This window comes from Myotis daubentonii, chromosome 6 (genome assembly GCF_963259705.1).
Source record: "Myotis daubentonii chromosome 6, mMyoDau2.1, whole genome shotgun sequence".
Taxonomy (NCBI): domain Eukaryota; kingdom Metazoa; phylum Chordata; class Mammalia; order Chiroptera; family Vespertilionidae; genus Myotis; species Myotis daubentonii.
Genome location: NC_081845.1, coordinates 82024730 through 82037053, shown reverse-complemented (window position 1 = coordinate 82037053; position 12324 = coordinate 82024730). Strand labels below are relative to the sequence as shown.

Below are 12324 nucleotides of genomic sequence, written 5' to 3'. Positions count from 1 at the left end.
ATTTTAATCTCAAAAAATGATGTTAACAGAACTTCCCTGTAATATTTTAGATGTACAGTTGGAGAAATCACAGATGCCATGAAAAAGGTATTTGGTGAACACAAAGCTAATGATCGGATGGTGAGTGGAGCCTATCGTCAAGAATTTGGAGAAAGTAAAGAGATAACATATGCTATCACGAGGTAATGTGTGAGATTTCTTATAGCAGCATATCATCTTTTCAGTTAACACAGTCCACATGAGTCTACTGCAGGCTTAATTTTTTCCCATACCCCTTGGAAAATATGTAAATTGGCTTTCCTGTTAGTCTGTAGTTTTACTAAAACAATATTCTGAACTTTCACCATAGTCCCCGTTAGTAGTTTCTCATTTTAAACAGATGTTTATTTAATTAATGTGATATTGCTTCATATCCTCCAGGTACTTCAATTTCATTCTCCTTACTAAAGTACTAAAATGCTTTCATATTTTCTCAAGTCTATTTACATTAATTGCTCAAAATAATTATAAAATCTTACTTTTTCTATTTAAAAGTACATATTTGGTTGCCATCTCTATGCATTAATTAAAATCAGTCTTCACTGAACTGACAGTAATAACTATCAAACATGACTTGGAAATATAAATTAATATAAAAGGATCATGCTTCTCAAGTATACAAAGTAGCTTCCTGGTGATTGGTTTTTCTCAAACTTTGTAATAAAATTTTTATGTGACTACCTATATACGAGATAAATACCAAAACAGCCAAGGTGAAGGTAATCAAAATGGAATCTTCTTTTCTTTTGTCAGAAATAAATGTAGTGCTTTTTCATATGGGGTGTACATTTATTGATTTAATTAAGCAAGCATTTTTAAAAATATATTTTATTGATTTTTTACAGAGAGGAAGGGAGAGGGATAGAGAGTTGGAAACATCGATCAGCTGCCTCCTACACACCCGCCACTGGGGATGTGCCCACAACCAAGGTACATGCCCTTGACCGGAATCGAACCTGGGATCCTTGAGTCCGCAGGCCGGCCACTGAGCCAAACCGGTTAGGGCTAAGCAAGTATTTTGATTACATGTCATTGTAAGACATGCTGCAGTCAGCTTGGGGGAGTTCACACTTGTGAAGGGAGGTATGTGGATAGTTCACTACAGCTAGTGAGTGGCATATGTATGTAAATAACTCTGAAAGGCACTTTTTAGTTTACATTTAAATATCTCTAATATATAATATTCAATACTCAGGAGGTGCTTAAGAAGGTGAAAAGTAGCCATTTTCTCATTTTGGTTCACTGTGATGCTGTCAGGAATATGGGCTTACAGGCTGTTCCATCTTTTAAACTTTCCTCTAAGGGGGAGATGGTAAACATTCAGGCTTTAATGGAGTTCAGTGTAAAACAGAGATGTTAAAAATATTTGAATAAATAGATTTTTAAGTAAACTTGAAAGATTTACTGCAAATAAATTATAGGTTTTATATCCTACATTTGGACAACTAATATATAATTATTGTATTTTAAAATGTTGCTTAGGGTTCATAAATTCATGGAACGTGAAGGTCGCAGACCTCGTCTTCTTGTGGCAAAAATGGGACAAGATGGACATGACAGAGGAGCAAAAGTTATAGCTACAGGATTTGCTGACCTGGGTTTTGATGTGGACATTGGTCCTCTTTTTCAGGTACTGAAAATTGTTGGGGAGAATTTCAAAAAGTATATCATAAATCACATGTAGAAAAAAGTCATAAAAACATAATGGACCATGATGATATTTTAAAGTTTTAAAAGAACTTGAATTCAACAAATTTCCTAATTTATTTTTGAATGTATGTAATCTAATTAATTAGGACAGAAGCAGGAATGAAATATAACTCATGCTAATGTACTTGTTAATCAGACTTTGTAAAAGTCATTGTCAGTTCTGAACTATAGCTTTTATTAGGCTTCTGAAGCTGCGAAGATTACTTTCAAGTATCTTATTGTGCTGCTTATTAAGATGTGACTAATATTTTGTGGGAAGGATAGCCCACATTGGATTGGTGGAAAGTGTTTTTAAAAGGAAATCAAGCATCAGAGTAAGCTCAATTTAAAATTAGATTTTCTCTTTTTTACTCTCCAGTAGTATTTTATTTGATCACAGAATATTAGAACTAGCAGAAAAATAATTTGTTGCAAGTAAATGAAACTGAAATTTTCTATAGAATGATGAAGCATTAATCATTCACTCCCCCCAAATCTTTGGTTGAGGAGTAAATAACTTTTATATTAAAAGTTTTAAGCATTACATATTTACTGATCATCTACCAGGTTTTAGCTTCTGAGTTCTATAAGATACAATTTTTTTTTTTGGTCTTCAGGGATGTTACAAGCTTTTAACAGAGATTTACTTACTACCAATCACAGTACAATAATATCCATGTAATAAACTAGGGTTGAGGAACTTGTCCAAGAATCCTAGGATGTTGCATTTGAGCTGTGCTTTTCAAAAGCCTGAGAACAAAGCAGGGAAGAGCATGCTAAGAAGGGTTGGCTTGAGTATAGGTGCAGAGAGCTACGGGAGCGTGATGCCTCCAGGAGGTTCAGGAAAATTAGAATACAATGCTTGGGATGGTGTGCAGATTATGATGAATGGCCATGTATGCCATTCTAAGGAGTTTGGACTTTATCCCAAATGTGTTTGGGTAGAGTGACACAATCAAATTTATATTTTAGGAAGGTCACTGTACTAAAGTCCCTTACTGAACTGGATTGAGAGGAGCTGTGACTAGATAGGTGCCAGAAGTCCAGCTAAAATGTTTGGTAATCTGAGGGAGAAACAACAAAGGCCTTAACCAAGACAAGATCAGGGTCTTCGCAGAAACAAAGAGTCAGCTAGGATTTTGAAGAAAATTTAATAAAGGGGCTATTTACAGATAGGTTGGCAGGCTTAAGAGAACCAGCTGTGGGATATTCAAATGAAGATGACCACATAAGTTGGATATACATGTCTGAAATATAGCAGAAAGGCCTCAATTATAGACAAGATTTTGTGACTCGTCACTAAATAAATATTACTTAAAACCATGACATGGATGTAATTTTCCATAAAGAGTTTATATAGCAAGTCAAGAAAACTTGAACATTAAAAGGAAATAGAAGAGAAGGAAACAGCAAAGGAATGAAAGGAAATGGGATAAGTAGGGGGATAAAAACTAAGAGAAGAGTTTCAAGGAGAGGGAAGTACTGTTATTACAAATGCAGATACGTCAGCTAAACTAAGAGACTAAAAGAGTACTCATTGCATTTTTACCGGTGAAGAAGTAAACCTTCCTTTAGAGGTTTAGCCTTTGTAGAATCTCCCATAAGAGTTTTCCGTTTTTGAATATTACTCAAGAGAGTCTAGGAGAAATTGTTATTGTAAAGAGCCCAAATTTCTGGAGATATGTCCTTGAACTGTGTTAGTAGGTAAATTTATAAATGTGTTTAGAGTCTTATGCATTTAAGGTAGGTTTTATTAAGGCTCTCAAATATATTTAATTTTATTATTATTTTTTGAGAATTTTTATAAGTGTTTATTTGAACCAAACTGATGACATATACTGGGAAGCAAGAGTTCAAATGCTCCTCAAATATATTTTATAAATAAATATATATACTTAGGTTGTTTTCATCCTTTCAGTTGAATACTTTTCTATTTTAAAAATTATCTTCTACCATTTTATTTTAGTTTTTTGTTTGTTTTAAAGTGATCAAATATTAGAAATATTTCTAATATTTAGTAATTAGTTTTTGGGAAGTATTTCTTTCATAAAGTAAAAGTAATTTAAGAAAATTCTCTTCAGCCTTTGGCACCTAAAAGAATTTTCTGAAGAACTGTAAGTTTATTCCCTCTTAAATACCATCTATAAAAATATAATTGGCTTTTTAGTACCATCAACTTTCTTAACAGAATACTGTGTCATTTAAATAAAAACTTATCTGTGGCTAAAGGTACAACCCTGTAGTTCTTTGATGACTGATTTAATCAAAATTAGATGTGAGGTTTCAAAATTTTCAGGCTTTGATAATGTAAAATATAGTTTATATAAACATAAAGTATGGAACTGAACTGTTTAGATGAAATTTTATCTTATAAATTTTGGTAGCATGGATGAAATGGATGACAAATCATGCTTAAATTAATTAAATTTCTCACCTTTAAGAAATCAATGCAAGGCAAAAGTATGCATAATTTTTAAAGGTTTTAATTTTATGTATTAATATATTTAATTTTATGTGTTAATATATTTCATATTTAAAATTTGATCTATATGCTGCATGACTTACCTAGAGATCTTCTTGAATGTGGCTCCATTACTGAGAGTATAGAATCTCTTGTTTCCACACTAAAATTATGAGCCTTAAAATCTTGCCAAACTTAGAAAATTCATAGATTTTGATAATTTTTTTTGTACTTATAATTGTGCAGTGGTTTCTGAGGTGGCCTTATCCTTCTCAAATTTCTCAATTTACATTATATTCTTAATGAGAAACTCTTAGGCACATTTATAGGAATGACTTAAATACATGAAAATTATCAAATTATCAAATTATCAATGTCACAGACTCATTACAGAAAGTGGATATGATCTTGGGTAACTCAGTTAATAATGGAATATGGGAAATATCCTTTATAACTTTTATATTCCAAACTGGTTAAAACTAGAGTTCTTACAACGTTATTTTGGTCCACATATTGTTGTTAATTCAGTGTCTCTGTGGGAGAACCATGTCCTGGAGTTTCCTCGCCTGCTATCTTGCTAACATCACTCTTTCCCATTCTGTTTTAAAATCTAAGATTCACTTTTAACATTGCATTTTATATTTGGTCTTTTACTTCACATATACTATAACAGGTTGCCTTGTACTGCACTACTTAATAAATGTTGATAAAGAAGACAACAGATACATTCTTAAAAAATGATAATGAAGAGGAAATATGTTTTGGTATAGCTTAAATCTGATAAATTTTAGTGCTAGAAGCAAATACAGCACTGGTGTTATTGCATCCATTGAATGAGTTGGTATTTATGATTTGAGAATGATGAAATAGGAAGTTACATTCACTTCAAGATTTTTAATGAGTAAAATCTTAGAATGTTAAGTAGATAACACTTTTTGGAATAAATGAGATTTGTCCTTTTACTTTCTAATTTAGACTCCCCTTGAGGTGGCCCAGCAGGCTGTGGATGCGGATGTGCACGCTGTGGGTGTGAGCACACTTGCTGCTGGTCACAAAACCCTCGTTCCTGAGCTCATCAAACAGCTCAACTCCCTTGGACGGCCAGATATTCTTGTCATGTGTGGAGGGGTGATACCGCCACAGGTATTTTTCATCGCCTATATTTTTCTAGTGCTATGATGGGAATCCTGAGTAAATAATATGTAGCTCTTTAATTTACTGTACACCTTTCCTGAAGATCACTGTGTGGTAGATTTTGAGCCAAATTATTTTCTGGTGATTTTACTAAGTTCTACAAAGTCCAAAAGTGGGCAATGTTGTTTTCTCTTTAAGTTTATATTTAATTCATATGAATAATTTAACAATTTACAGAGCTTCTTTGAGAGAATTATCCCCTTGCAAACTAGTAACCGAAATAGAGATCTACTTTCTTTATATTCAACTAGAGGCCCGGTGCACAAAAATTTGTGCACTCGGGGGGGAGGAGGGGTCCCTCAGCCCGGCCTGTGCCCTCTCGCAGTCTGGGACCCCTTGGGAGATAACGACCTGCTGGCTTAGGCCTGCTCCCGGGTGGCAGAGGGCAGGTCCAATCCCTAGGTGTAGCCCCTGGTCGGGCTCAGAGCAGGGCGGATTGGGGAGTTGGGGCGCCGCCCCCTGTCATGCACAGAGCAGGGGAGATTGGGAGGTTGTGATGCCACCCTCAGTCACGCTCAGGGTAGGGCCGATTGGGGGGTTGGGGCACCGCCTCCTGTCACATTCAAGGCAGAGTCGATGGGGAGGTTGTGGCGCCACACCCTGTCATGCACAGAGCAGGGCCAATCAGGGGGTTGGGGCGCTGCCCCCTGTCACGCACAGAGCAGGGCCGATCAGGGGGTTGGGGAGCTCCCCCCTGTCACTCACAGAGTAGGGCTGATAGGGGAGTTGGCACACCGCCCCCTGTCACACACAGAGCAGGGCGGATCAGGGATTTGGGGCGCCGCCCTCTATCACCCACAGAGCAGGGCCGATCAGGGGGTTGGGGCGCCGCCACTGTCACACTCAGGGCAGGGCTGATGGGGAGATTATGGCTCTACCCCATCACACACAGAGCAGGGCCCGTTGGGGGGGGGCGCTGCCCTCTATCACCCACAGAGCAGGGCCCATCAGGGGGTTGGGGCGCCACACCCTGTCACAAACAGAGCAGGGCGGATAGGGAGGTTGTGGCCCCGCCCCCTGTCACACACAGAGCTGCAGGGCGATCAGGGGGTTTGGGTGCTGCCCCCTGTCACACTGATCCCGGTGCCGGGAGGCCTCTCAGCTCCGCTGATCCCAGTGCTGGGAGGCATATTACCCTTTTACTGTATAGAATAGAGGCCTGGTGCACGGGTGGGGGCCGGCTGGTTTGCCCTGAAGGGTGTCCTGGATCAGGGTGGGGGTCCCCACTGGGGTGCCTGGCCAGTCTGGGTGAGGGGCTGAGGGCTGTTTTCAGGCTGGGACTGAAGCTCCCAACCGCTCCTTTTTTTCTTTTCTTTTTTTTTTTATTCTGGGCCAGCTTTAGCTCTGAGGCTCCAGCTCTTAGGCCTCCGCTCCTGAAAGCAGGTATCTGGTTTGTTTCGGTTCTCGAAACTCTGTATCAACTCCAGCTCTGAGATCCCAGCTGAAAGCTGGTTTCTGAGGTTTTTGTTTAGCATCTATATTTGTTACAATGTTTGAAACTGCCAGCTCAGAGGTCTGCAGCGGCCAACGGGAACGTTGGAGTCCTCCGTCACTGAAGCAAGCAAGCCTCATGTTAGTTTCAAGCTGCCTGGCTGCCGGCCGCCATCTTGGCTGACAGTTAATTTGCATATCACCCTGATTAGCCAATGGGAAGGGTAGCGGTCATACGCCAATTACCATGTTTCTCTTTTATTAGTGTAGATAAACAGTGATGAGAAGGAACAGGATAAGGTAATAAAAATCTCACAGCTGGAATAGAGAAGAATGGTAAACACTGTGCATATAGCAACCAGAGATACAGTGAGCACTCCTCCCCTGGTAGTAAAGTGAATCCTTAGCCAGTTGGCCGCATTTGCTTATGTTGTTTTAAAGTAGCTACCTTGTCCATTTTCCCAATGCTCCCATCCCTAAATGCTGCCCTAACTCAGAGCTGTATCAGTTACATGGTCCAATAAAACCCCTTTTTTATTAAAGCTAATTTGGTTGGGTATAGTTTTCCTTGAGCCAAAAATATCATATTTCAGATGTAAATGGAATCAGCCTGTCCTGAAAATTATTGGCCAAATGGGGTAGAGGTGGATTCTTGAACAAAAATGTAGATCATCTTAGGAAAGGAGAAATGGACACTAGGTAACAATCAATGATGTCAATTAATTTATTAATGGAGTGGGAGACTCATTCCACATATTACCTTTACCTACCAGTTAAAATAATTAGTAAGGATATAAATTGGGCCCTAATTGGTTTGTCTGAGTGGATAGAGTGTCAGCCCATGGACTGAAGGGTCCCAGGTTCGATTCTGGACAAGGACATGTATCTGGGTTGCAGGCTTGATCCCCGGCCCTGGTCGAGGCACATGTGGGAGGTAACCAATCAATGTGTCTTTCTCACATTGATGTTTCTCTCTCTTTGTCTTTCCCTCTCCCTTCCACTCTTTAAAAATCAATGGAAAACTACCTTCAGGTGAGGATTAACAACAACAAAAACATAAATTGGGTCTATTTCCAATCCAATTTTTAATTATATGAAGTTCTCTTTTTTTTTTTTTTATACTGAGAATGGGAAAAAATCAAGATAGAAGAACTGTATATGAGATTGCTCTAAGGAAATGATTTGTAGATGCTACAAAGCCCCCACCACTATAGCAGGAATCTATCATTGAAATGGGAGCTTGTGTCCCAGGCTATAATTTTTTTTTCTCCATTACAACTCCGAATATAAAATAGTGGCTTTAGAGACTACTTATGAAATGAGAGAATACATATGTATGAGGTTATGAGATTGGTAATAACATGGTACTAACAAACAAACTATATATTTGTATTTTATTCTGACTACCAACACAATACTTAAAGGTAATATAGTCAACACAAAATTGCTTTTGTTAACATACTTGCCTATTTTTTCATAGCTATAGCTTACTATTTGGGAATATAAAGGGCTTTTATTCTTTATTGCTATCTATCACTGGAATACTTCTATCTATAATGCAGTTTTAGAGACTCTAATATCTAAGCTCTTGGGCATGATATTAAAATTTAAGAACCAAAATAATTAGGCAGCATAAAATAATGGAATTGAAATACAAGCTGAAAAATAAAACAAAACCCACAGGCTTGTTAAATGAGTAAGCAGACATTTTCAAGGAATATATTTCACAAGTTGTATTAACTCTGGATATTTGAATCACTTGGAATATCTGTAGGTGTTTCTTGTACTTTTTCCCTCTGAGTTTAAAGACTAAGTATCATTTTCTGTAATGACACACTTGAGTGTTAATATGGGTATCTGTTATAATTACAGCAGTCAGTACCCATGCATTTTTATTATTATTTGTTTGTAGTAAATATATAAAGTGTTGTTATTACCTGATTGAAAGATGCATAGATTTTAAATTAGATAGCACTAATATATGGTGGTTAATTAAACAGATTTAGCAACTGCCATTGTGGAGCTTATAGTTTCTGGGGCCTGATTAAATAAATGTGGTTTGTGTAACTACCTTCAGGATCTTCTAACCCCTTTAACAACAGTGGCTTCCAAGTACTCTAGGCAAAATTAGCAGCCTCATGCTGCCCACTTCCATCATGAAGCAGAGAATGTGATATGCCTGGCCCAGCTCAGTGGAAGACACTTTATAATAACTTTTTATTTAAAAATAATTTCAAACTAATAGATAGGGTACAAAATGAAAATAGTACAAAGCACACTGGTGTGCCCTTTACTCAGATTCACTTGTTTCTAACATTTTATCCTCTCATTAAAATACATTTGCAAGGCTTACATTAGGCTTAGATAAGACAAGGACCCTTTCTCCCGTGGCAACATTTCACAGTCCTCTCCTAAGTTGAGTTCTCCATTCCAAATCCATTACTTGGATGTCAGATCAAATGGTACATAGCATTGTTAGAAAAGATAGAAGATAACCTAGCAATTTAACCATCCCCAATTTGGAGATAGTTATTACATGTTCTATCAAGTTTTCTTATAAGTACCGCACGCTAACCGATTGAGCCACTGGAGCTCCAGTTTTCTTATGAACTTTTAAATCTATAGCATCTGCCCAAGGCGATGGCATATTTTCAGCACCTTTATGTGCCATGAACTGAGGATATAAAGATGCTTAGATGTGATCTCTGTCCTTAGAAGTCATAGACTAGGAGTAAACTTCAAAGAGATGGGTTAAGTGCTATTGCAGGATTATAGTATTACAGACTATTTTAAGGAAATAATAGAGACAGAAAAGAAATAGTTGGGGGATAATTAGCATGACCATATAATTTATCCTCCAAATATGATCACTTGATAATAAAAATGGGTGCTGCCATGACCAAAGAGTGATTTAAAAATGGCACTAGTATCTGACGAGACATGCTTCCAAAGAAAACATACAGATGGCCAACAGGTATGTGAAAGGTGCTCAACATCACTAATCATCAATGAAATGCAAATCAAAACCACAATGAGGTATTACCTCACACCTGTTGAAATAGCTGTTATCAAAAAAACAAAAATAACAAGTGTTGGCATGGATGTAGAGAAAAGGGAACTGTTGAACCCTGTTGGTGGGAATGTAAATTGGTGCAGGCACTATAGAAAATACTATGGAGGTTTTTCAAAAAATTAAAAAGAAAACTACCATATGTACTAGTAATTCTACTTCTGGGCATTTATCTGAAGCAAAGGAAAACATGAACCTCCATGAAAATGTGGTCTGTATACACAATGGAATATTCAGCCATACAAAGAATGAAATCTTGCTATTTGTGACAATACTAGAGGGTGTTATGCTCAGTGAAATAAGTCAGACAGAGAAAAACCATACCATATGATCTCACTTACATGTGGAAGATCAGATTGATGATTGCCAGAGACAGAGGGTGGGTGAAAATGGGTGAAGGGAGTCACAAAGTACAAACTTCCATGGAGATGTAATGTATGGCATAGTGACAATAGTTAATACTGCATTGCATATTTGAAGGTTACTAAGAATAAATCTTTTAAAAAAAATTCTTACCTGAGGATATGTTTTTCATTGATTCTAGAGAGACAGGAAAGAAGAGGGGGAGAGGGAATGGGAGAGAGAAAGAGAAAGAAACATCAGTTGGTTGCCTCCCATACGTGTGCAACTTAACTGGGGATCCAACTCAAAACCTCAGTATTTGCCCCGACTGGGAATCCAACCCGAGACCCTTTGGTGCACAGGATGAGGCTGTAATTAACTAAGCCATACCAGCCATGGCAAGAGAATAAATCTTAAAAGTTCTCAACATACACACACACACACACACACACACACACACACACATACACACATACACACAACTTTGTAACTGTGGTGATGGATGTTAGTTGGACATATTGTGGTGATAATTTTGCAGTATATACAAATATCAAATCATGTTATGTACCTGAAACTAATATAATGTTATATGTCAGTTATACTTCAATCAAAAAAAAGACTCACAAGAAAAGAAAAAGGTAAAGTTTGTGCTGCAATAGCACAAACCAGAATGTCCTCAAATATATAATTGGCCTAGTGATTGAGGGTCAGGGCTTTAAAGCATGTCCTAAACTTGATATTATTATAGCAATAAATATTCCAATATTGAAACAGCCTAAAGCCTGGAGGAGTATTTGTGTCATGTGAATATTTTCACTCAAACTTTGACTTTGTTTAAAATAAACTAATGAACAATAGCAGAGTGTTTGGGAAATGGGCAGAATGTGTTTTGTCCTTTTAATGACTTGGAATATAAGGGTGTGCTAGTGGTTTTTAGCAGTCCCAATCAAGGAAGAGTTTTCAGCCCCAAATGCCACTAGTGTAATAGTGGAGAAAGTTTGGGGCACTGGGGACAAAGAAAAAAAAAGCAAGTATTGTTCTTTTGTTTCATTTGCTTGAAATTAAAAATATTAATGTTTCTATTAATTAAACAAATTCTTTCAACAGGATTATGAATTTCTGTTTGAAGTTGGTGTTTCCAATGTATTTGGTCCTGGGACACGAATTCCAAAGGCTGCTGTTCAAGTGCTTGATGATATTGAGAAGTGTTTGGAAAAGAAGCAGCAATCTATGTAACATCCTCTTTCTGTTTTAGTTTTTTTCTAAAATATTCTCTCAATGATGATTAAAGAAGAAATTATTCAACACCGTATATATGCTTTCCTGAAAGCTTTACATTAAAATACCTGACTTAGAAGAATGTTGTCATAACTATAAGTATGTATGTACAATTTCACTTAAAAAATTATCCTAAAAAACTCTCAATAACATATGCTCACTGCTTTACCAGAAACTCTAGACAAAGGTGTTCTTTTAAAAAAATCATGTTTTTTTTTAAAAAAAATATTACTTGTAAATCTATTTACTTTCTATTTTAAGAATTAAATTGTACCTTAAAAAAATATGACTAGTCCCATTTTCAATTTAACATTATATTGACTTGAACACCAGAAAATAAAATCCATATGTGAGTAAAAAAATATTATATCTGTCTTGGAAAATATTGTGGGTGAGTATTTATGTAGGAAAATTGATTGTGGTTATGGTTCTCAGCCAAATTCTATTAGGATTACCTCAGTAAGAGGATTAAATCAGAAGGTTGTAATGGGAGGGAAATGGCAGAATATTTTTGGTCTGACTTTCTTCCTGGGCACGAACATGTGGCCTTGTTATTGCTGGAGTTGGCTCGAGATCTGGGAGAGTGGATAGATATTTATGAATATTCCTAACATGGAAGTGCTTTGGTTGTGAGTATGGCTTCCTCAGAATGACAATGTGGGCTGAGAGTGTAGAAGGGCCATAGTTTAGGAAAGTTATCACATCGAGAAAAGTCAGTGACATAATTTAGCCCACGTCTGAATGCCTGAGAATGAAAGGAGCCCATGATGTAAATCCCAGTTAGGCGGGAAAGAGGGGAGAATCCCTCCGTCGTCTGCCT

General features: G+C 37.1%; 1 protein-coding gene across 2 annotated transcripts in view; it reads left to right on the top strand.

The window, feature by feature from the left end:
• MMUT (methylmalonyl-CoA mutase) overlaps positions 1-11719 on the top strand; it is a 39807-nt gene extending 28088 nt beyond the window's left edge. For both annotated transcript variants that reach the window (XM_059701476.1, XM_059701475.1), the window contains exons 10-13: positions 51-182; positions 1522-1669; positions 5165-5332; positions 11334-11719. In XM_059701476.1, the coding sequence (XP_059557459.1) occupies positions 51-182; positions 1522-1669; positions 5165-5332; positions 11334-11462 (577 nt within the window). In that variant the 3' untranslated portion in view covers positions 11463-11719. The remainder of the gene's footprint in view (positions 1-50; positions 183-1521; positions 1670-5164; positions 5333-11333) is intronic.
• The last annotated feature ends 605 nt before the right edge of the window (positions 11720-12324 follow it).